Source organism: Schistocerca americana, chromosome 3 (assembly GCF_021461395.2).
Source record: "Schistocerca americana isolate TAMUIC-IGC-003095 chromosome 3, iqSchAmer2.1, whole genome shotgun sequence".
Taxonomy (NCBI): domain Eukaryota; kingdom Metazoa; phylum Arthropoda; class Insecta; order Orthoptera; family Acrididae; genus Schistocerca; species Schistocerca americana.
In genome coordinates this window covers 889,430,020-889,456,334 of record NC_060121.1, presented here as the reverse complement: position 1 = coordinate 889,456,334, position 26,315 = coordinate 889,430,020, and the positions used below count along the sequence as shown (strand labels likewise).

General features: G+C 39.2%; 1 protein-coding gene across 1 annotated transcript in view; it reads left to right on the top strand.

Moving 5' to 3' along the window:
- The first annotated feature begins 319 nt into the window (after positions 1 to 319).
- The window catches only part of LOC124605632, an 85,204-nt gene continuing 59,208 nt past the window's right edge, over positions 320 to 26,315 (top strand). Inside the window, exons 1-2 of the mRNA XM_047137449.1 lie at positions 320 to 592; positions 17,515 to 17,709. Of these exons, the coding sequence (XP_046993405.1) occupies positions 501 to 592; positions 17,515 to 17,709 (287 nt within the window). The 5' untranslated portion in view covers positions 320 to 500. The remainder of the gene's footprint in view (positions 593 to 17,514; positions 17,710 to 26,315) is intronic.

Here is a 26,315-nt window from a genome sequence, read left to right as displayed (position 1 = left end):
TAAAGCCTACCAATTTTCTCTCTACTGATCCTTGCTCGAGTTGAAGAAAAGAATTATTTCCAAAGAGGTGATAGATTTCAAACAGAAAAGCAAACAAAATAGGTCTCAAAGATAACAAATGGTACTAACAAATGTTTGCTAGTATTTGTGCTGTTCCTAGGATTGATATAACATTACATAATTTCTTGTTATATGTTGCAGATCATGTCCATACAGATATAATTTTTATTTATGCGTAAGCTTAGTGTGTCAGATACCACAGCTGTTCGGGCAGGAAGTTATGATAACTTTGACCTTTGTCAGACTTACTGATAGCAGAGTAAGACACCGTGAAGCTCTGCAGTAATCTCATCCACTGCCATATTTGTTTTGTCAACTGCACTGCTGAGACAGACTTTTGGGCTGCATGTCAAAATTTGGAAGTTTTTGAGAACTAGTATAAAAGAGTGGGAAACTGTTTGTGAGGAAAATTTGTGTATGTGTTTTTCTTTGCCAATATCATGGAAATTCATATGTATGCTAGACACACAGCTATTCTGTGTATACTTTCCTTTGTGATCTCTTGGGCAGATGTAAACGCGCTACGACACAGGTATGCCAGTTATTTTTTCTCATGACCCATAACTGAATTTCATGCAGATTGTTATAAAACAAATTCTCTTGTAAGTAAATGCTGTCAAAATTATTATGAAGTGTAATAGCAAAAATACATATAGTTCATGCTAATTCTAAAACAGTAAAAGATAGTTTTCATAATAGGGCATTCTTTGTTTGACATAAATGAATTGAGGAAAGTATTCTGAATATTTAGATTATCCATACATGGAGCTACTCAAAAGCAACTCATTTCTGATTCGAGTTAGAATCAGGACACTTGGGAGACACTTCATTTGTAAATCAGTCCAATTCTGCACACAGCACTACCAGGCACAAACTCGCAAGTAACCAGTTTGTAACCAGCTATAAGTAACTCACCTTACCAGTAACCAATGACTCTAGTTCCTCATTTCGGAGAGATCAAGTGTGTTTTTTCTGATAGTGAAATAAATTTCTTAATGCCATTCCAAATGTGCATTAAAATCTTTTCCTAAATCTACTTAAAAACATTTTCAGATTATCCAGATTTTTATTTCGTCAGATTAATTCCATTCAAAATAATGTGATTAAAGTGAATGCTTCATCTGCTAAAAAATAACAGAGGGAAGGGCTATCCTTCACATAGTAATTTTGGAAGGGATGGAGTATCAAGAAATCCCCTTTATAAATCACTGTAGCGCTGTTTAATTATTCCATAAAAAAGATAAGAATTTAGAATCTGTCTTTCTGCAACTCCTTCACTGCCAGGACAAGCCTGTAGTTCACATCTTTGTGGCTGTATGGATGAACTTGACATAATCGACATACCAAACCCAAAGATACTTGAGCATAATGGCAATTGGTCACACCTGTCCTCCAGGCTCACACATGGCATTCGCTGTTTCCATTCCTTCACAGGAACACTATGCGTGGAACTGCGTTGTCAGAAAGTCCAATCAGTGATTTCGATCAGCAAACAGTTCTTTTCTTTCAGTACCTCCATATATGACAACCTCATTTGTTGGTCTGTGTAAGTACCTTTAAAATGGCTGACTTTCACCACTCACATGCTTACACAGATGAACACAGACAGTTATGCTGCTACCAAAATAAACAAATACACACACATAATGGGTTTTATATAGCAGTCTTGAACTGCAAATTCTATTTAAATATAACAAATTTATGAAGACAAACAATCCATCATGAGCGCTGTTTACAAATGAAAATGACCACTTGAGTATCTAGGCTACAAAGTAACTCTCTAATCTTGGGAGCCTCTGTGTGTCAAAGGACATAACGGTAACATTTTAGTAGGTGCTGTAAAGTGACTTACTGTAATACAATTTGGGCACATTAACCAGTAGTCATACATAAATAGGAAGAGGATGGTGAGAAAAGCAGAGCACTACTTTTGTGTATGAAATATAGAATTACTCTGAGTGAATACGTCTCATCGAGAAGTGTAACTCCATTCTGCCCGGGTGATCATTTTTATAGTGAAGTGTATTAAGCAGATGGATATTTCCATTTGCTGTTATGTTAAAGAATTAAGTTTCCCAGTAAAACATAACAAAACTTTAACAAAAAAATCCTCAGCCTGAGACTTGGCAGGCTCTTCCACTGTTGTATTTACGCCATGAAAAAAAGTTTTGCATCACCCGGTTCCCAGAACTCCTGAAGATAGATGTTGACTGCAGATATTGTATCACAGACACAGTCCCTTTGATTGTTCAGAGATGTCACTAAACCCGGCCAAAGATGTAAGCAACCTTATATGAGCAGTGTCTGCTAGACAGAGGGGGTCCGACAGCCGATCAGTTCCAGTTGTTCCTCCAGGAAGGAGGTAGACGGCTAGTGTTGCCTGTAGTTCAACCATTCCTAGACGGTCAATGCCGCAGTTCAATCGCTTCCCCATTGTTACTTTGTGCCAGGAAGGACTCTCAACGAGGGAAGTGTCCAGGCATCTCGGGATGAACCAAAGCAATGTATGCTGTTCGGACATGGAGGAGATACAGAGAGACAGGAACTGTCGATGACATGCCTCATTCAGGCTACCCAAGGGCTACTACTGCAATGGATGACCGCTACCTATGGATTATGGCTCAGAGGAACCCTGACAGCAACACCACCATGTTGGATAATGGTTTCCATGCAGCAACAGGACGTCATGTTATGACACAAACTGTGCACAATACACTGCATGATGCGCAACTTCATCCCGATGTCCCTGGCGAGGTCCATTTTTGTGACCATGACACCGTGCAGCGCAGTACAGATGGGCCCAACAACATGCCTAATGGACTGCTTGGGATTGGCACCACATTCTCTTCACCAATGAGTGTCACATATGCCTTCAACCAGACAATCGTCAGAGACGTGTTTGGAGGCAACCCGGTCAGGCTGAATGCCTTAGGCACACTGTCCAGTGAGTGCAGCAAGGTGGAGGTTCCCTGCTGTTTTGGGGTGGCATTATATGGGGCCGACATACTGGTGTTCATGGAAGGTGCCATAATGGCTGTATGACTTGGGAATGCCATCCTCCGACCGATAGTGCAACCATATCGGCAGCATATTGGCGAGGCATTCTTCTTCATGGATGACGATTCGTGCCCCCATCGTGCATAACTTGTGAATGACTTCCTCCAGGAAAATGACATCGCTAGACTAGAGTGGCCAACATATTCTCCAGACATGAACCCTATCAAACATGGTTGGGACAGAGTGAAAAGGGCTGTTTATGAATGATGTGACCCACCAATCACTCTGAGAGGTCTATTTCGAATGACTGTTGAGGAGTGGGACAATCTGGACCAACAGTGTCTTGTCAAACTCGTGGATAGTATGCCACAACGGATACAGGCAAGCATCAATGCAAGAGGATGTGCTGCTGGGTATTAGAGGTACCGGTGTGTACAGCAATCTGGACCACCACCTCTGAAGGTCTCGCTGTATGGTGGTACAACATGCAATGTGTGGTTTCCATGAGCAATAAAAAGGGTAGAAACGATGTTTGTGTTGATCTCTATTCCAATTTTCTGTACAGGTTCTGGAACTCACAGAACCGAGGTGATGCAAAACTTTTTTTGAGGTGTGTTCTTTATACAATAATTAAGATGTTTTTGATACATTGTTAGTTCTTAAAAATCATTAATTGTACAACTAAAATTTACACTTTTCCGCAAGTCCAAGCATTGAAAAGTGTTCTACAGTAAACAGAGATCCTCTTTACCTAATATGAGGCATTGTTGAATATGTTTTTCTATAAAAAATTTTATCCATACATGATGATAACAATTAGTTAAAAAGCCATTAATTTTTTAGGAACAAAATTAATTTCCAAGCTACTGAATGTTGATTTAGTAATGAACAATATTCGTCTACATTCCTAAGTTAAGCAATTTCAGCAACTGGTATCATCAATTTTTTGTGGAATTTTCTAATAAAGTAAATTTAGTTAAAATAATTATTTGAAAGCCAGGAAGTATCCTAGTTGAGCATAAGGTAATTACAAACATGATACAATTGGAAACAAGATTAATCATGTTAACAGATATCTACAGAATATATGTTCTACATGTGGCCAGTGTATTGGGATGATCATCATTCCTGTCATTGATAACTTCATGATATTGTTACCATGTCTGCTGCATTAGAGTAGCCACTTGTTGATATATTGCCCGTGTGTCTCCATCTTGGAATCCTCAGCTGACATTTTTTTAAAACCGTTTTTCTGACATTGAGCCAGCAAAAGTCACTGGCATTGTAAAAGGTGGTTGACTACCAGCAATAGAGGATGAGCCTTCAGCAATGCCACCCACTTGTGCTGGCAAAATACCATGGAAATTGGTGAACAAACGTTGACCAAAGATCTGAAGGGAGAAGCCAACAGGCGATTTGTCATGTATAAAATAATTCTCTTTCTGATGTTCCATTGAGTCAGTTATAAGAATACAAAAAAAGTATGTTAATTGATCGTTTCATTGGTTTTCAATAGAGTATTTTAAGCATTGTAAAGGAAAAAACACACAATGGTGAAACAGCCAAACATCAGTTTGTAAAATAATAAATACTGTAGGCTATTACATGAGGCTTGTGTGTTTTCCCTTCATAATGTGAGGGCAAATTAGAAAGCCTTTGCCCCCCCCCCCTTTTTTTTTTTTTTTTTTAGTCACATTACAGCTGTAAATGGGAAGTCAACAAATCTATTCCCAGCATTGGGTCTGTTTTGGTTCATGCCAGCCATATCTGCTGGTAGCACTGCCGCACGGCGCTGCTGTCAGTTGTTAAAGATGCTGGTTGTGCTTCACATGTCCACGGCATTAGAGTAACGAAGTGCGATTCGATTTCTATGGAGCAAGAGACAAATGCCCATCGAGATCTACAGGGATACGCAGCCCAAGTATAGGGAAAACTTTCTTGCTTTGGGAACTGTGAGGTGGTGGTGGTGGTGGTGGTGGTGGTGTGAGTTCAATAAAGGCGGTCAGTCTTGCATGACAAAGAGTGGTCAGGGAGGCCCCATTCATGACTGATTGACAACATTTCCCATGTGGATGCAATGGAGGAAGCAGATCGGTGTGTGCAAATCACGGTCATTTCCTGGGAGCTTGGCATATCATATGGAAGTGCTTACGACATCGTTAACAGGTCCTTAGGATACTGGAAGATTTCACATCAGTGGGTGTCTAAGTAGTTGGATGACATGATGAAAGGCAAGAGAATTATGTCTTCACTAAATCATCTGGAACAGTACTCCAAGAAGTGTGAAGGTTTCCTGGACTGCATTGTTACTGATGATGAAATGTGGATACTGCATTTCTCGGCAGAATCCAAGCAGCAGAGCATGGTGTGGAAACGTCCAGGTTCGCCTGTGACAAAAAAATTCTGTTCAGCACCATCTGTTGGGAAAGTAATGTTAACGGCCTTCTGGGACAGCCGTGGACCACTCCTGCTGGATTTCATGCCACAAGGTGCAACCATCAATGCCGACAGTTATTGTGCCACACTGTGATGTCTGAGGGCTGCCATCAGGCGAAGGTGCTCAGGGATTCTCAATGTGGATAATGTGATTCTGCTCCACAACAATGCGAGACCACTTGTGGCAATATCAGAACTGTCAAAAAGCTCTGGGCAGTTTGCTGGGAGAGTCTGGACCACCAATTGTACAGTCCAGACCTTACCCCCTAGCAATTTTCATGTTTTTGGACTGCTAAAGAAGTTCTTGGCAGGACAGCAATTCACAAGAAATTATGAAACAAAGACAGCAGCCAGATGGTGCTTCAATAATCAGCTGGATGAATCCTACCACAGAGGCATCTCAAATTTAGTGCTGCATGGGAGAAAAGTGTGAACTGGTGTGGGGAGTATGTGGAAGAAGTGTAAAGTATGTAGAATAGGGTGTGTGTGTGTGTGTGTGTGTGTGTGTGTGTGTGTGTGTGTGTGTGTGTGTGTGTGTGTGTGTTATTACCTGTATGTACCTTGCTTTGGCTACTAAAAAAGAGGGGCAAAGACTTTCTGATTTGCACTCGTACATAAATCATTATTAGGTTTTAGTAACAAAATTAAAAATCATCCATATTCTTGCACTGCCACCACAGAGGTCACTGTGTCCAATCTTCTCTATCTGTTAGCCCCCTATGGAATTCTCCTTCCGGTATCACACCGCGCATCCCATCTTTATCCCCTTCCGTATATTTATGTTTTCTTCGTTCAGCACTTGAATTCAGTACTCCTGTGTTATCTAGGGATTTCTGCTGGGTACTGCATTTTTACAGTTTTTCCAATACTATCTTCACTATTTGAACTCTGAATTACCAATTTCTTCTATTGTATTTCATTCCCCAGTTCCAGTTGAAAGGATCTTCCCCAGTGTAACAATTCTAGAAAATGGAATTTAGCCTTCTCTCTTTCATTTTCTGTTTTGGTGCGAGTGTGGTCACTAATTGATTGGATTCCATTACTGATTTAACATAAGACCAAAAATTCTAAGAATTTTTTGTCAGCTTGGTGGATAGAATTTAACTTTCAAATTATGCACAGTTCTCTTTTTGCATATTTGAGCTTTGATAGTTTTTTGTTTGTCAACCAGACTTTCATTACATTTAAATTCGAGGTGTTCTCTTTGCTTTCAGTGCAGCTTTCTGACTCAGCTGATGAATCACACCTTGTCTTTCCCATCCTCTCACAACCTTGATCAGCATATACCTGTCTAAAGCATATTGTACAATACTTCTTAATTTTGTCTGTTTACACTCGGTTTTCATAGTTTCAGAGATGAATGTTTCATACTGACTGCTCTAGTAATCTGAGATCTGTTTCTTGATCCACTTATAACAAAGGCTGTCAGTAAACCGTATGTTTATGGGCATTTTTCAACATAGTAGCCTTTTAGGGCCACTCACTTTTGCCACTGGTGCTGCAGGCTCGTTATACCCTCTTTGTAAAACTTTTCTTTCTGCCTGGTAAAAAAGGCCTCCACGTCAACCATGACCTCATCTGACTGAAAATGAGTTCCATGTAGATGTTTCTTGAGCTTAAAGAAGAGATGAAAGCCCGAGTGGGATCAAATCAGGTGAATAAAGTGGGTGTCAAAGCATTTCAAAGCCACAGGACTCAATGACACACATCTCAATGACAGATGTGTGCAAAGGTGCATTGTCCTGATGAAAGAGCACTCTTTTTGTTAACATCCCAACACATTTCACTTTGATAGCCTCCGTGAAACGCACACATGGTGCATCCGACATCACTGAGTGTGCTGTCCATGTGTAGAATGCCGAAGGCATCCAATCTATCTGCATTTGATTGTGATGGTCCAGAGATTTGGCACTAGCATTTTGAAAATTTCGTGACTTGCCAGGTGTTCAAGGAGTACTGTGGTGAGTGTCCAACACACAGCAAAACCAGACATCATGGTGTTGGGCAGCCACCCCTCGTTACAGATGTTGGACACTGTAGGGTGGGCAGACAAGTAAAATGGAAAAGGTGATGATCTGTGGTGGAACTAACATCAGAATTTAATGTTGGGCAGAGTACAAGTGTATCTGAACACACAGTGCACCAAACACTTCAAACGATGGGCCTCTGCAGCTGATGACCTGTGCATGTGCCACTGTTAACACCACATCAACAGCTATGATTGAAATGTGCACATGACCATCAGCACTGGATGCCGCCACAGAGGCAGAGCATTACACCGTCTGATAAATCCCTTTCATTGTGCAGGCATGAGGGCAAGACTCGGTCATCTTCCAGGGGAACAGCTCCTTGACACCTGTATTGTGGGACACAGACAAGCTGATGGCAGCTCCATTATGTTCTGGAGAACATTTATGTGGGCAACCATGGCTCCAGTGGAGGTCGTGCAATACACCATGATGGCCAAGGAGTGTCATACACTGGTTGTAGACCATGTACACCCCTTCATGATGATGATGTTTCCCAATGGCAGTGGCATTTTTCAGCAAGATAAATTGCCCTGTCTCAAGGCCAGGAGTGTGAGGAACTGGTTTGAGGAACACAGTGGTCAGTTTCAGTTGATGCGCTGGCCCCCCAACTCACTAGATCTGAACCCAATCCAACACATCTGGAATACGATTGAACTTGGCATCAGAGCTCATCGCCCCCTCACCCCAGTATTTGTAGGAATTAGGTGACTCGTTTGTGCAGATGTGGTGCTGACTCCCTCCAGCAACCTACCAAGGTCTTATTGCTTCCATACCATGATGCTGCAATTCATAATACCAACTTTTCTCACAGTATGTTATTTTTTAATTGCAAACCTTACACAGGTGCAGTGAAGGGTTTGCAATCTGTGGCAATACTTGGAATTCTGTACGTCCCTAATTTAGAACAATATCACACACATCTCAGCATGTACAATATGCTCTAATCACTTTATAGTCTCATCCAACAGCTGGTAAGCTGTATCAAAGCACTGCACTGAACAGTTATTTGAATGTCGTGAGGGGCAGTTGAATCTCGTGAAAATAAACTTTTAAGTATAGTTATTTATAGGTCCCCTGACTCAGACTTTAGGGCATTTCTGCGTAAGCTAGAGATGGTTCTTCATTCAGGGAAACAGTAGCACAACCACGGACAATATTTTTATTCATTGTTCTTTGGTAGGTAGGTATTCTGGGTAGTAAAAGGATGAATAGCCTTTCAGACCATGATGCACAAATTTTAATGCTAAAATGTTTCTTCACACAAATAAATGTTATATATACTTGGAAACTATGTATAAAAGCTAATCCAAAGGCAATAGAGAGTTTTTTTTAACCTTGTTAAGGAACAAGAGTGGCAGGATGTTTATAGTGCCGATAACATAGATGATAAATACAATGCTTTCCATAACACATTTTTCATGCTCTTTGAAAGTTGCTTAACATTAGAATTTTCAAAGCAGGGTACTAGCAGTAAAAGGCAGCCTGAGTAGCTGACTTGTGGAATAAGGATATCATGTAGAACAAAGTGAGAATGATATCAAAATGTTAGAAGTAGTAACAATTGAGCTACAGTAACCCATTACAAATAGTACTGTAAGGTGCTTAAAAACGTTATTTGGAGGGCACTCATTCATGAAGGAAGTGTCTGGTCAGTAGCACAAGGTCAAGGATATGAAGTCAGTACATAGTAAAAATATTTCAATTACATACAAGTCAGATATGTGTACAGTATTTAACAATCACTTTCTCAACATAACTGATGAATTACACAAAACCTTAGTTTCAGCAGGGAATCATGTAACCCTCTTGGAATATGTCTTTTTGAGCCTGATATCTGAAATACTCTTCCATGGTACTGACAGGGAAGAGACGGAGTCAATAGTTCAACTTTCACCATTGATTTAAATCAATGCCCACTCGCAGGTAATGTCTGTAATTCCTTTGTGTCTTAATTTGTAGTGGCTACTGGATAAAAATGAAGTCAGTTCTTTCAGACATGTCCCAAAGAACAAACAATACATACACAATATAAAAGAGGGAAACATTCCATGTGGGAAAAATATATCTAAAAACAAAGATGATGTGACTCACCAAACGAAAGCGCTGGCAGGTCGATAGACACACAAACAAACACAAACATACACACAAAATTCAAGCTTTCGCAACCAACGGTTGCTTCATCAGGAAAGAGGGAAGGAGAGGGACAGACGAAAGGATGTGGGTTTTAAGGGAGAGGGTAAGGAGTCATTCCAATCCCGGGAGCGGAAAGACTTACCTTAGGGGGAAAAAAGGACAGGTATACACTCGCACACACACCCATATCCGGCCACACATACACAGGTGTCTGTGTGTGTCTTTTATATATGAAAAATTTATCAAAAAACTGTTTGTTTGTGTGTCTTTCGACCTGCCAGCGCTTTCGTTTGGTAAGTCACATCATCTTTGTTTTTTGATATATATGGAGAGTAATGAGGATAAGGGGCAAAGGTCACGACATTGCTAGTGTGTGGATAAGTTGAGAGTCTGATGGAAGGCATGCTTGGGTAGCCCATGCAGCTCTGATGACCTCTGAGTTTGGATGGCTTATTGGTCAGAGCATCTGCCTAGTAAGCAGGAAACCTGGGTTTGAATCCAAGTCTGACACAAATTTTCAACTTTCCCAATTGATTCAACCAACCTTAGTTGTAGCCAATGTCTGTAATTCCTTTTTGTAAATTAATCACATCCGAGTAATAGCACATAATGAAAAGACAAAATTGGGCACTCTATACAAACTAAGTATTGCTGCCACCTACTGCTCATGCCAAGGAGTACAGCACTATACAACAAATTCAACTTACAGGAAACTAATGCTTGATAAATACACAAATGATTATGAAAAGTTAATAAATACTACTCAACACAGATAATGAGTCACTGTTGTCTTCTTCACAGATGTACATAAGAAAACAAGTACACTAAATGTCATATGCAAACTATATACAGCATGATTCTGCCTTCTTCATGCTCATTTATGATTAGAATGCTACAGTATTGCCAACTCCAAAGATCTTTAATAAAACTCTGAGCTTTGTACACATTTTTAAAGTATTGTTTGACAAACACTGTGGTTCTGGTGTGACAAATGTGGCTGAGTCAGATCCCAAAAACAATACTTCAGCAATAGGTGATACATCAACTGAATTTGTGCTTATATATGCACAGGTATAAAATGAGTGCGAACGGCCTTGCCACAATGGTGACACCGGTTCCTGTCAGATCACCAAAGTTAAGCGCTGTCGGGCTGGGCTAGCACTTGGATGGGTGACCATCTGGTCTGCCACAAGCTGTTGGCATGCAGGGTGCACTCGGCGCTTGTGAGGCAAACTGAGGAGCTACTTGATTGAGAAGTAGCGGCTCCTGTCTCAGAAGCTGACATAGGGCCAGGAGAGCGGTGTGCTGACCACATGCCCCTCCATATCTGCATACAGTGACGCCTGTGGGCTGAGGATGACATGGCGGCCGGTCAGTACCTTTGGGCCCTCATGGCCTGTTCAGGAGGAGTTTAGTTTTATAAAATGAGTGCTATGCTACATAAATTATATGTACAAATAAGAACCCAGGTTTCATTAAAAGTGGATTTGGTAAATTTTTAATTCCACTTGCAACTATTACTTCCGAGCTTTGTGATGATCATTTTGCCATCCTTCATGATTAATGAAGTGTTTTCTTGACACCTTGTGGAATGACATGTCCACTGCTGGAATTCCCACTCATGATGCTAAAGATAAGCAAAATGAAGCTAATATGCAAACATGGATGTGAGTTGGTCTACTACAGCAAGCATAGTGCACAGCAACATTCAAACAGCGTGCCCATGGCTAACTGAGGTAGTCACTAGGGGCAGGCTGGTCACTAACTGAAGTCATCTAATCCACCATGCACATGCAGCATGATTCCAGTGATACCAGACACAGTGTCTTCATAGGGCCCTCCATTGGCAATGTAGCTGATACATGTAACTACTTCCAGTGTAATAAATAGTATTTCTTTTATGGCCATGTGTCTCCTTGTGTTCCTAGTTAGAAGGAAATTGCTAATGAGTGAGGGTGGGAGTTTCATGTATTTCAGATCCTGTGGTTTTTATGCCATTCAGCTCTTCCTTGGAGGATCTATTCCATTTACATCTCCAGCAACACCAGACAAATATGGCCATGCTGGGGGTGGTTGTTGGCTACGGTGACCCAGGTTCTATTGCCAGTAGTTCATCCATCCTCTTTGCTCAACCTCCCTCCCCCCCTCCCCCCTCCCCCCCCTAATTATTAATTCATCAAAAGTCTTGGATGCTTATGAGAAACAGCTTTGTCACCATTCTGTCATTCTGTGGCCCACAAGGAGGTCTGTAAGGCTGTTTTCTTATTGTGGATCCCCCTCGTATGTATCACTGTGTCAGTTAGCTCCTCTGCAAGAGCCAACATCACTTGCTTCTGACGATATGTGTTCATTGCTGTCGTCCTACCACCACAAGTATATGCACGTGGTAGCTGCAGGTGTTGAATTCTACCAAAGTCATAAACAACAGCAGCAATTGTATTGAGCTTGGGCGGCCAAACTTCACCACCTCAGTTGTAAGTGTCAGTTCATCACTCGTGAGTCTCAGGAGTCTTATGCAGACACCATTGTCAGACACAGTCATTCATTTGGCTCCACACAAGGAGGCACATCAACATGCCCTTCAGCTTGAGGACCCTATGTTAGAAGAGGTTTTCAACATTGCATAATCATTCAAAGTCTCCAACACTGCAGGCTGCCAATTAGAGGGTTGGAGTGATGTCACCATTGTTGACAGTATGCATCCTCAGCACACAGAGCCTAACACGGTGTGGGAAGAGGAGGTGCCTACACTACAAACAAGCCAACTGGGCTGATGCAGTCAAACATGCCTTTAGCAGCAGGAACAGTGAACACTGCTTCCTTCGTGTCCCTCTTGTTTTGCACAGCATTAGCAGGCAGCCAGCCCTAAGTGATGGACCTTTTGCTATAAAAGTAAAAAAAAGTCACTTAGCAGTTATATGTCAATCTCTACCTTTCTAGGAGCCATCGCAGGAATCAGCAAACGCCGATATTCACGCTGTTCCATCATCATGTTTGCCATTGTCTGTAGGCCACAACAAACTTTTCATTGAATTGCAAGTGAGGGTTAAACCATTAATCCTACAAGTTAACACTGGGGCCGCCATGTCCTTACTCAGCTCAGGCGTATGCCAGGCTAGGGTCCCCATTGTTGCCACAACACGAGTATTGATTGGTAAGCTACAACAAACTGCAGGTTCCTATTCTTGGCCATTCACTACCGAAATAGTTTACAAGTTAGTTGTCTGTTCCGTTATGTATTTGGTAGTTAATGACGCGAGTACCGAAAGTATGTTTGGGCTAGATGCCTTTGCTACTTTTGGTTCTTCTATTATGGACACAATGCATCTCGTGTCCAACCAGATGCCATATTAAGTGTTGGATTCCTTGTGTTCTGAGTTTTCAGGTTTGTCCACCCTGCGATAGGTTGTGCAACCACTTTCACAGTGCACATCGCCCTCGAATCCTCCACCTGCCCTCACTTTTTTTGGGCACAGCCAGTACCAGTAGCTTTACACAACAAGGTTAAGATGAAGCTGCATGGGTACAGCCTTAGTGACTGTAAAGAGCCATCCAGTCAATTTCTGCTATGTGATGACTTTGAGGTCACTACTAATGCAGTCATTGATACGTATCCCCTACCTCACCCAGAGGAGTTGCTCACAAAGTTGACTGTGGGTCAGTTCTTTTCGAAAATAGACTTAGCTGAAGCCCACCTTCAGATTCCGTGGATGAGGCATCAAAACAGTTGCTTGTGGTTAATAAGCCTTTTGGCCTCTGTCAGTATCAACAGCTAATGTTTGGGGTAGACAGTGCACCTGACACATTTCAATATTTTTTAGACCAAGTTACGTCTGTTGCCCCTCAGTACATTAACTGTCATGATGATATGATTTTGATGGGTGCTACCTTGGTGGATCACCTATGTCACCTCCATTTATTGTTTACTGTTCTACAGGCTGTGGGCCTCAAACATAATTTTGCCAGGTCTCACTTTTTCCATTCTTCCAGTGTTTATTTGGGTCAAGAAATTTCCCAGCAGGGCATGCGCCCCATGGAATAACATGTCACCACAATTACAGCTTTCTCTCATCCATATAATCTACAAGAACTTCTGGCATTCCTTGGTAGTGTGGCATACAGTCACAAGTTTATTCCTAGAGTGCCTACTATCACCTACCCATCACATCTGTTAGTTCAGAAACATGCTCCTTTTGTGTGGTCTGCTGTGGCAATGGATCTGGTACTCCAACAGGTTGTATGCACAATACAGCATGGGTGGCTCTACTGGCACTGAGCCAGGCATCGAACCTGCTTCAGAAATTTTATGTGCTATGGCATTGCCTCACCCTTTCAGATGATGTTATTTTCCTATCAACAGAAGGGTTTACTCCCTGTGTCACGGTCTCAGTGGCTCTATGGTGGGAAGTCCTCAGCTTATTACATCAGGGCCACTGGGAAGTCTCTTGCATAAAACTGCTAGTGTGCCACCATGAGAAGAAGGCATGAATACATACTTTTCTTGCTTCACTCAGGGCCCAACCAACCTAAATCCATCACTGCCTCCTGGAGGTAGCTCTTTAGCTTGACAGGTAGCTGCTTAGTTAGATCTATGTTCAATAAATTATATTCTTGATAAACAAAGTGATGTGGAACATGTCAACTGAACAAAAGCTTGTACTCAATACTCTAGAATTCCTCTGTGGTACAGGAATTGTTAAGGAGAAACAACTGCACCCTACTGTGATGAAGCAAGCTGGGATAATTTTAATTCCCCTCTTGTTTTGCCTCTGCCTCCTTAAATTCATTTTGTTACTTTCAACTATTTAGCATTAACATATGTGAATATGATCTGCATTTCCACAAAAGAGGAAGGTGGGACCTCAGTTTTAAAGTAAATAACACCAGATCTAATTTTGTGCTTAGTTTTATGTATGTAATTGATTTTCTAATTTATTTTGATTATTCCTAGTTGGTACCTTTCATCATAGGGTGAAATCAGTAATTGTTTCATAACTTAAATTCTATTGTTGGCATATAAACAAATATAAATCCTGCACTGATTATAAACATTTGGAAGATGAAATGCTAGTAATCTTGAAGTATCTATTTGCCTATAGTCGGAAACATGTTAGCAAAGCCAGTCCTTCATTAATTCCAAAGTAATTAACAGTCTTGTCAGAAGTATTGTTTGCAGAACTGCATTTGTTAATTTCATGATTTAAACAAATAATTCGCCCTAACTTTTGTAGTAGAAGAAACTGTTAAAAAGAAGCAATTTTTTGATGTATTCAATCAATTTAATGAGTTAAGTTTTAATCATAATTTATGTGAATTTCACTTGAAACAATGTGTAGTTTCAGCACCTATTATTGTGATAATATATAAGGGCCCAATTTTTGGTCACGAGACAGTCAGTCCACGGCCAAGTTTCTGATGAGTAACCTGTGCTGGTTAGAACAACAACAATGCTTCAAATTAACTGTGGAATAAGTGTTAAAGAATTAGGCTGTGTGTAAAAACAGTGACAGTGTCTGCTCCATATGTACCTGATTATTCTTCAAGATCTGTGGACTTTGTGGTTAGGTTTTACTGCTCGTAGGTGTTCAACAAGAAACTATTGTAGCAGTATGTGGAGTTCCGCCTGCTAACTATTAATGAGGCTTGTCAAAAGTTAAATAATAGTGCACTGGCTGTATAACTGTGTGTTATTAGGGGGTTGTGAACAGTGAAATTAAAGTACTGTAAACCATAACTGTGCATATGTTGGCTACATCATTTAAAGTAGTCAGTGTTGGAATCCACACAACCCATTTTTCAGCCAGTAAATCAACACCGAGAACAATCGTCAACAAACGAAGAAATTAAAAGCAGGCAGAACCACCACACTACATCTGAAAATACTTCTGTCTGTCAGACATTTCACTTCCTTGTGGAGAATGTTAGAGTGTTTTATAGCTCAGCACTTTACTCTTTCCTGTGTCAATCTTAGATTCTGTAGAATGAAATGCAGATCATTTTCCCTTCTAGTATTGTATTTGTGAACGTCCTCATTACTCTCAGGCTGCAATGTCTTGCTGACAACAGATTTTTCAGTAAATACACTGCGCGACAGAATTAAAGGATCACTTTCTTGAAACCCTGTAACTGTCTTCCATTGTGACATAGAAGTTTGAAATTTGCCTCAAGGGTGCGCACAAGCTTCCTCTCTAATGGTGCAAAAGCTTGGCACTCTGTGACATTGCCCTTGGGCTCAATGACACTTCAAGCACAAGGTGTAAATGCGTGCAAAAAAGGCCAGAGCTCAGAAATTTGTGTGATGTGTAAGGTGGTTAATGATGTCATACTGGCACAAAATTTCACCACAGTTCTGTGCAAGCCACTGTAGATGTGTCACACGCTGGGAAGGTCATCACACCTCCTCTTACACACGTTCACCCTTTCTTTTGATATCTGTGCGACAGATGTCAGAATAGCGACACCAAAGGTTATTGAGATTATCATCCTGATGCTCATTGCACTGAGAACTGTCACTTTAGATGGTGAAGAGTGTTGGTGTCAATGCCCTATGGAAAGGATTGGCTTTATTGATACTCTTTATGCCACCCTCTGAGGCTTGTTCGTGTCAGTTCTGAGAAGCAAAGTGTCCGAAATCTTTTCTTCAGCCACTCATAAGAAAACCATGTGATTTCAGCAATGGGTATCACTGTTCTGACCCCGTCAAAAAAAGGGATGAAATGTGGGTAAGAGGAGGTGTGACAACCTCCCTGACATGTGGCACACCCACAGTGGCTTCAGACAGAATTGTTGTGAAATTTTATGCCGTTGTGACATGATTAATCCACCTTACAACTCACATGAACTTCTGACCTGTGGCTTTTCTTGCATGTGTCAACACCATACTGTCTGAAGCATCTTTCATCCTGAGAGTGACATTGCATAGCTCCGTGGACATGCACCATTATAGAGGAGGGTTGTAGGCACCTTTGTGCCAAATTTCAAAGTTACTCATCAGAATGGGACAAAATTATAAGGTTGTGTAATGTGGATGCACTAATAGGCTGTGATTAATATTTATTGTTGTATAAACAGATGCTTGTATGATGTACTTTTGTGTACACCACAGATAATTCAAATTCCTTTTTGTGCAATCAACTTCCTTCCATTGAGTGATAAGTTGCTGCCAGAAAATTATCCTATAGGGCATCAGTGATTGAAAATAGAAGTTACTCATTTCTATGCCCCCCAAAGTTGTGAATTCTGGTTAAAATGTGTGATCTAAAACATTTTAGCAGGTATTCTGTATGAGTTTTCCAGTTTAAGTTTTCACCAATATGCAACATAATAACTTGTTAACTTTATATCCTTTCAATTAATTTTTGTTGGTACACTATGTTAATAGGAGGTGGAGTATTTTTGACAATACAGAACTGTAGGAGCTGTAGTTTTTCAACATTCAGAACCCATTGTTAAATATTTACAAAACTGTAATTTACTAGTTTTGGTGTCAGTGTTCCTTTGTATGTTCCAACAATAATGTTTTTCTTATCTGCTAAAAGGGCTAATCCTGTCTCCAGTTGATAATGAACAGAGAGCAAGAACAGTAACAAGTCCCTAATTGAACCCCTGCCGAATGGTTATTGTGATTTCTCCCATGCAGATAATGTGGCAGTGTCCTTTGTCCTAGTGTAATTTCCAGCATTCTGTTTCCCAGCCACACACATGCTGAACCATATTTCCTATAATAACTACTTTAACTGGAGAATCCCCTTTCACTTGACAGCATTTAAGAAAAACATTACTTGTTACGAATATTTAAACTGTGTCTATGTTTATATCACCAAACATTTTGAAGCAATTGATTTCTCTCTTAAAACAGATCCAATGAAGCTGTCTACAGGAAGAGAAGAGAGGTTATAATTGGTTCTGATGTAAAGGAGTCGTTAGAGCAACTAAAACTAAACACTAAGCTGATAGAGAGTGCTCTCATAAATCAGAGAGATAGTTTGGAACAGCTTGAACTTGACATTGCAGAAATGAAAGCAGCCTTGAACAAGCAGGATAATAACACAAGGCATGTGGTTAGCTTATACAAATTCATTCATGAGCACCGGATTAAGATACAGCTACCAAATATTTTATGAAGTGCTCTGTCTTCATTGTTTGTAAATGAGCATTATTGCTATACTAGTTGAAATAATTATTGTTTCTAGGAACAATCGCATTAATGTTTTTACATAACTGGTTTCAATCCTCTCAATAAATCTTCAGATCTAAAAATAAAACTTCAATGTGCTACATGGAGGAGCATGTATTGGTTGTCTTGATCAATTATTGATTAACAGTGGACCTGGTTATTTCATTTTTACTGTGTATTTTAACTTGTGCACATAACTTTAGTATACATTGATAGATTTTTCCCCCTATCAGTGAGTAAAACATTTACCAGTAGACTGTCTTTCTTGATGAAATTTTAGGATTGGCTCTTTTTTTAGATTCTTAATATTATTGTTTGCAAAGAAGCTTTCAGTTTTTTTTTATGTGCCTTGTTGTAAATGAGAAAGGAGAGTATTTTGTTGTTGGTCTAGGGCATTACATAGCTTCTGGGTCACTCCTTGTAGTTGAAGCTGCATCAGAACACTTCATGAGATCTGTCACCCAATGTAACCTCTGGTGTATTTACCTTTTTCTCTTTAATTTGGTCGCCATAGTAGATTCTCTTGAAGCAGAGGTCCTGCTAATCATTGCCTCTGAAATCCCATGTGCAGCTGAGGAGAAGCTTGACTTCTTCACATTCTGTAGCTGTTATGGGAGCAAAAGAAGATAACTTATACTTACGTCATGAAAAAGCACATTCATTAATATCCTTTTATATTCTCTTGAATGGGTGTACAGATCATTTGAGTGACTCATGAATTAAAGAAGAACACAACTTTTTATACAACATAAGCCTTGAAGGCTCAACATGAGAATCCAGATTACAATATATCTCATTTGTCACAAAACCATCCTTTCTTATTTTCATTCTTGGAGAGTGTGGTTGCTCTTTGATGATCAAGCTACGATGCCAAAACATAAAAGGCCCCACCCACAGCAGGTGAAGCCATTTATTTGTCATCACATCTTGCTGTTTTCTCATATTTTACACCTCCCATTTAATACCTGCACACCTGTGTACAGTATATGTTCTGCAACTATCTCCTTGCTTAATATTATTCTTTCACGATCATCTTTCCTTTCTCAACACAAAGAGTGTGAAGTGTTGTATGCCTAAATGGCATGTTCAAAATGTATTTCTATTGCCAGTTTTTGTGCTGATATTTTCTCATTTTTATTTTTTATTTAATTTTTGTACATTTCATTTTCTTGCATGTCTGCCTGGGATACTTTGTCATTGTCAGTGATGCTGTCTCTGACCCCCCTTTTTTTTTCACCTTGTTCCTTTTTGAAGGTTTTTTAAAGTAATTATTCCTCACCTTCCTGTAATGTCAATTTTCATATTTACCAATTATTTATAAAGTGTATGGATTGGCATTTTTAAAAAAAGGCCCAGCATTATGCCAATCTATTTCTACTCATTTCTGTCTGAGACAATTTACCTTTCTTTCACTATCTGTTTATTAGTTCATCACCTTAGTACAACAACTAGATTACAGCAAATATATTGGAAGAAATATGTTTGAAAATTTAACAGAATTTTAAAGCTTCACTATACTATGTTTGAAATAATTCTGATCTGATGTATTTAATTTGAAAAGTATAGTACTTGTATTTGTTGCACTGGTCCACATGGTGAGTTACCTACTTGTTATTTCCAAAATAAGCCAATTTATATCTATAGTAAAGTATTTATTTGCAGAAAAACACATAGTGATGTTGAAATATGCAAAATTGTTTTAAACATACACAATAATGCTGAATATTCAGGAATTCATTCACTTTTTAACCTTTTTTTGTTTCAAAAACAATTGCAGTCACCCGAAGTCATTTACTGATTTTCAGGTGATGATTTACATCTTTCTGAATCTTCATGATGAAATAGGTTTTTGTAATATGGCCAATATTCTGATCTAAGTGCAGGAAGCACTGACTTGAACAGGGGTGTAAAATCATTGCACTTTTTCTCTGTTATAGCCAGGTGTACAAAGATTTGGTGTCTGACAATGTGATCATGTTGACTTTTCTTGTTACAGCCCAGAACTCTAAACACTTCAACAAAGTGTTCTTTGAATTGTAAACAAATAGATGCCGTTTTGTGAAGTTTACACATCACATCCTCTGCTGTTTGACTGGCTTCATATTCACATCCTCTTTCCGCATAGTCATGCAGTGATTCAGACAATACTTCCAATTGATAATATTCTCATGGCTTATTTCATGATCAACATAAGGTTTGTTATCCTTCCTCCTTACACTTCTGACAATAGTTGTCTGATCAGCAGGCTAGTTTACTTTTTTGACTCTTTTTAGCTCATTTTTGTTTGGTTGCTTCCTTGTCTGTTCAGTTCAAATTTTGCAATTGATTTTAAACTAACTTTCCAATGAGCTAGAGACCTGAAACTTTCAACATAGCTTAGAACCAGATGACAGTGTAGTACTGACTTTCTTTCGTGGCTGGTGTGTGGAGGACAGTACTTTGTGCATCATTGCCGTTTCACCCTTTTCCCATTCCAGTCGCAAATGGTTGCTGGTAAGCCTCTGTATGTACTTGAATATCTGTAATTTTTATCTTCACGGTCTTTTCACAAGGTATTTGCAGAAGGAAGCAATATAATGATCGATTCAGAAGAGAAACTGAAATAAACCTGTTGCAGTCTCATCAAGATGTTTGAAATCGATTGAAAAATTTCTCACATTCAAGACTATAAAGAGGAAAATAATTATTTCAACAAAAATTGATATTTAATGTACCAAGTCTTTCAATTGGACTACAAAGTACAAAATAATTCCTGTTAGCTGCTTGCAGATTCCTAAACCCATACAAATAGTCCTAAAAACTTTTTATTCTGAATTTTTGTGAAAATACTTCTAAGATTTTAAGTGAAAAACGTGGGATGCATGCAGTACATAATTGATGCAGGAATAGTTCACCTCTTTGCTATAGTCCCAACATAGTATGCTAGTGAAGTATTACAGCTAAGTAACTGAAGTTATCTACTTGTAGTATTATAGTTATCTCATCATCGGCAATCCCTGTTGCAGATCTACTGGGCAACTCAAGATATCTGTTTGTAGCACAGAAATACTCCCTGGGTTTAATACCTGTTTGCTGAAATGCAGTAAATCCAGAGAGATGTCCAGTTGTAACATTGAATAGAGCATATCGAACTAGGCAAGAGTCATACAGATAACTCAAAGGTTCAAAACATCATGTTACCTTGTTGTTGCAGTAAGATGACAAACTAATTCCTATGTATTGTCAAATTGTAATAAAAATAGTAAATGGCTTACTGATGTATATTTTTAATGTTTCATAGTTTAGTCAGTCTTTCATTTTGCAAACTTCCTGGAGCTGTGTTTTGATCCAGGTCATTTCAGTTTCCTGTTATTTGAGACGGAGTTATTTTCAATTTTAATTTTTGCATATTTTGGTGTGAGTAATGGTTATGAACTTTTCTTACTATAATCAATTTTAGCATTACTTCTAATAACTTTTATTCTCAGTTTCATAAGCGCCCTAATATATCTGTATGCTTGTATCAGAATGTATTTTATGAACAGTGAGAAGTTGATCATTTTCATTGTGATTGCTGCATTCACTAAAATAATTTTTGTTTCCAAACACAATCACATTTATGTTTTTAGGTAACCAGTTCCAAATGCCTTAAAAGTTTCTAGGGGCTTAAAAACAAAAATTAACTTCATTCTGTTGCATAGAATCAGCATATGCTGTCACTCATCAGTTGTTCGTTATGTGTATCAGTATATCATTCCGACAAAACCCGAATAAGCTCATATCCATTTTATCTCTTTTTGCCTCATTGACATTTCCTGGATTTCAGCATCAAAACTACTTCATAACTGCTTAAAACCAAAATTGCAATTCTGGCATTTATGATAAATGTGTACAGCCAATGGGAAAAATATTGTTCAACATTTTTCTCGTATAGGCCATGCAATCTCTTCCTAGGGTCCCAAATGATATTTTCTATAAGAGGTTGCTGGTAAACATCAGAAATGAAACTAAAAATCCTCAAATATTCAAAAACAAATTAAAAGGATGCCTCATTCATCACTCTTACAATTTATTTGAATATTTGGATTCATGGATCTAAATTCCAAGTAACTGTAATATTTGTATTAAGCAGGCCTTCACTTTGGCAGTATACAGGCAGTTCATAGACATCTGTGTAAAGTGTCAGTGACAGTGGAGCACAAATGGCAAAAGTTTAAAACCATCATTTAGTATCCCTTAGACAAGTATGTTTTGAGCAAGATCTTAAGAGATGGGGAAGACCCACTATGGTTTAATAGCTGTGTTAGAAAACTGCTATATAGACAAAGAGAAATTTATCACATATCCAAGAGAATTCAAAACCTAGTTGATAAACAAAAGCTGTAGGAAGCAAAGATCAGCACAAGGGGAACAGTGAGACAAATGTTCAGTTACTTTGAAAGTAAAATTTTGTCAGCAGATCTGATGGAAAAACACTAACAGTTTTTGGTCTTACATAAAATCAGTATGCAGTTTGAAATCACTTATTCAGTCACTTACTGACTATACAGGCACCAAAATGGAGAATAACAGAGAGAATGCCAAAATACACTGGGGAGGGGGTGGGGGGAGTAGCACAGTGAAGCTGAGAATCTCTAATGGGGAGATCTTTGAAGATGGACACAAGATATCCTGTGAAAGCGTGCTCCAAAAGTTTCAAGAATCAGCATTAATTGAATAATCTGGGAGTGTATTAGAACTATGTATATATTGTTCCTATTGGAGAGAGATTAGAGTTGCATCTGAGGTGTGCATGTCCTGATCAGTAGTGTTCCAGGTGTGCTCCATAGGTTTGAGGTAAGATGACTGGGGCCTACCCAAGCATGATCATTCCTGTGAACTGTTTCTCAGTTTTACCAGAATTTGAGTTTCTCAGTTTTACCAGAATTTGAGTGTGATGGAATGGAGAATTGTTGTGCTAAATGGGCAGATCATATGCAGGATACTGTAGGTGAACAAAGGGATATTCACATGATCAGACAGATTGTTCCTGTAACAGTTACCTTATTTCATCCCTTGCAAATATCCCCCCACAATACATTAACCATCTGCATGGACAGGATGTTCTTGTGAAGCAGGTTGCATCACCTCCTGTGGTATTTTCAGATCTACATCTGTCCTTTATAAATTACTGTGTATGTCATGGCAGAGGGTTATTTTTTATTGCACCCTATATTAAAGTTTCTTCCCATTTCATTCAGGGTGGGGTGTGCAAAGTATGGCTGCTTGTATGCCTCTGTTTGAGTCATTACTTGTCTAAGTTTGTCTGCTTGATCTTCACAGGATAGATACAGACAGGGCTGATGAATAGTTTCTGTGCAGAAATATGTATTTTGAAGTTTACCAAGCAAGTTGTAGTGAGCTGCTTGCTGGTTTAGATTTTTCAGTATACCTATCACCTTCTTGTTCCAGATAAAAAAGCACCACCCATTACTGTATACGCTCAGAGTTCCCTGTAAGTCCGATCCAACATGGGTCCCATACACTTATGCAATACCATTCCATATTAATGTGGTAGAGGAGGAGTAGTATGGCTTTTGACATGGTAGATCAACAGTAGATCCAGTCTTTAGCGGAGTATGAGACAGTTGTTGGAAATACATTGGGGGTATAGGAAAGACCTGGTGATGACCTGTCTTGGTTAGTGAAGGCTCACAATAGAGTCCACAGAGAAAATGTATGGAAAACTTGGGAGGAAGGGAGCTGAAAACAGACAACTGAACTTATTCAAGAGATGTGTGACACCTGTGTCCAGACCTAAGTTAGAAGAACTGATTGACTTATGAATGTTATGGGCTTGAGACAAGAAAGTGTGATTTCACCATTATTATTTATAGCGACAATGGATTTGTCATGAAAGAGACAAAAGAAGTTCGTAGGGGAAGGGAGATGATCTTACGGCTATTTGCTGATGATATCATGGCTTGAGGAACCAATGGTAAGGATGTACAAGAGCAAATAGATGTCTTAAATGGAAACATCAAGAAATATGGAATGAAATGCAGTGTGGAGAAAAGTAAGACTATAATGGTAACCAGAGGAGACAGTAGGCGAGAGAGAAAGGACAGGCTATTGAAATTGTGGATAATTTTAAATGCTTAGGAAGTGTGATAATAGAGAATGCAGGAATGGGGGCAGAAGTTAACTAAAGGATACAACAGAGGACTGCATTTTACCAGTGTGTGTGGAACTTAGTCTAGGGATGGTAGGTGCCTGGAAGCATACAGAAGTACTGTAGAAGATATACTTCACAGCCACGCTAACACATGCATCAGGGACCTGAACAGTGACAAGAAAAGAGGAGAGTAGAATTCAAGTTAGTGAAATGAAATTCCTAAGAAGTATGTTGAAGAAACAGAATGAGAAATGAAGATGTTAGGAACAAAACTGGAGTAGAAAAGATACATGTGAGAATTGAGAACAACAAGTTGAAACGGTTTGAACATGTGAAGAGAATGGAAGGTGGAAGAATACCAGCAAATGATAGAGGCTAAGTTTGAGGACAAGAGGGGAGATGTATAGCAAAATTGATTGACTCTAAAGACCAGAGTAAGAAGATGGAATCTGAACTGGAACAACACAGTTACAGAAGAAGAATCTTGGAAATATGGGGGAAAGTGGACAAGTACCATAAATGTCCCAACCTGGCCTGATGTTGAGTAAAGGGGGAACTGACACTTGCACAATATTCAGGTGTGGAGCAGTGCAAGGGTTTTGTATGCAATTTCTTTTTGAATACAAACTGCAGTTTCCCAATAGCCTACCACTTACCACTGACTAATAGCCAGCCATTACCTTAACGTACCATAGGGTTCATACTGAGGCATATAGATAGTCATTTTTTGCTTTTTCTATTTGTGACTGCAATAGAAAAGGAAATGACTAGTAGTGGAACAAGGTAACTTCCGCCATGCACCATACAGTGGCTTGTGTAGCATGAATGTAGATGTAAATACAACCAGTCCTATTTGGGTGTTTCACTTCATATCTCTACTCATTGTTTCTCCTAAATGTTTTGTAACATGACAGACTCTATTTGTGACTATTAATCCTGCAATCAAAAGATACTACACTTTTACATGTTTCGTCAAGTGCAGAACTTTGGCAACTCTCTCTTTCAATGGACACAAATGCAGTCTTTAAACCACTCTGATAGTTTTTTAAGCTCTAACGAATATTACTGCAGTTTTTATTGGATAGAACTTCCTCATAAATAACTGTATCATCTGTGCAATATGTCTAAGATTGCAACTAATACCATCTGCTAAGTCATTAATGTATAACATGAACAGCGATTATACTATTATGCTCCCATAGGGCACACCAGAAATTATTTCAGTGCCTATAGACAATACTTTGTACCACACAAAGTGCTGTGTAATTTGTAATCTTGCCCTCCCTCACAAAATTTGTTGTTTGTCACTCTTCAAAATAATTTACTCTTTTAATAAGCTTTGAGAGAAATAAGATTTACAAATAACTTTTTTACTTATGTTCTTTTCTTGCAGTTGGCTCCAATTCTTCACATCTGGGGGTTGATTCTTGAGGCTGAAATTTTTGACTTTGTAGGTTCCAAATCACATGATAATTCTGAAGTAAGACTGCTCCATAATTTCTGTTTCTGTAATTTTTTTATTCTATCACATTTTTATTTGCTACACTGTCTCTACAATCTCCACTTTTAAATCAAAAATTACATTGCCAAAATTAGAAACACTTCCAACCACATCAGAGGCATACCCACTACTAACTCATTCTGCAGAACTAACAATATTCCAAAGAAATTACAAATTTTCTTGACAAATGAATATCCACCAATTTATGTTGTTGTTGTGGTCTTCAGTCCAGAGACTGGTTTGATGCAGCTATCCTATGCAAGCTTCATCACCTCCAAGTGCCTAATGCAACCTACATTCTTCTGAATCTGCTTAGAGTATTCTTCTCTTGGCCTCCCTCTATGATTTTTACCCTCCACGCTGCCCTCCAATACAAAATTGGTGATCCCTTGGTGCCTCATAATGTGTCCTACCACCTGATCCCTTCTTCTAGTCAAGTTGTGCCACAAATTCCTCTTCTCCCATCTAATCTTCAGCATCCTTCTGTAGCACCACATTTCAAAATCCTCTATTCTCTTCTTGTCTTAACTATTTATCGTTCATGCTTCACTCTCATACATAGCTACACTCTGTACAAATACTTTCAGAAAAGACTTCCAGACACTTAAATCTATACTCAATGTTAACAAGTTTCTCCTCTCCAGAAACACTTTTCTTGCCATTGACAGTCTACATTTTATGTCCTCTCTACTTCGACCATCATCAGTTATTTTGCTCCCTAAATGCCAAAACTCATTTCCTACCTTAAGTGTCTCATTTCCCAACCTAATTCCCTCAGCATCACCTGATTTAATTTGACTACATTCCATTATCCTCATTTTGCTTTTGTTGGTGTTCATCTTACACCTT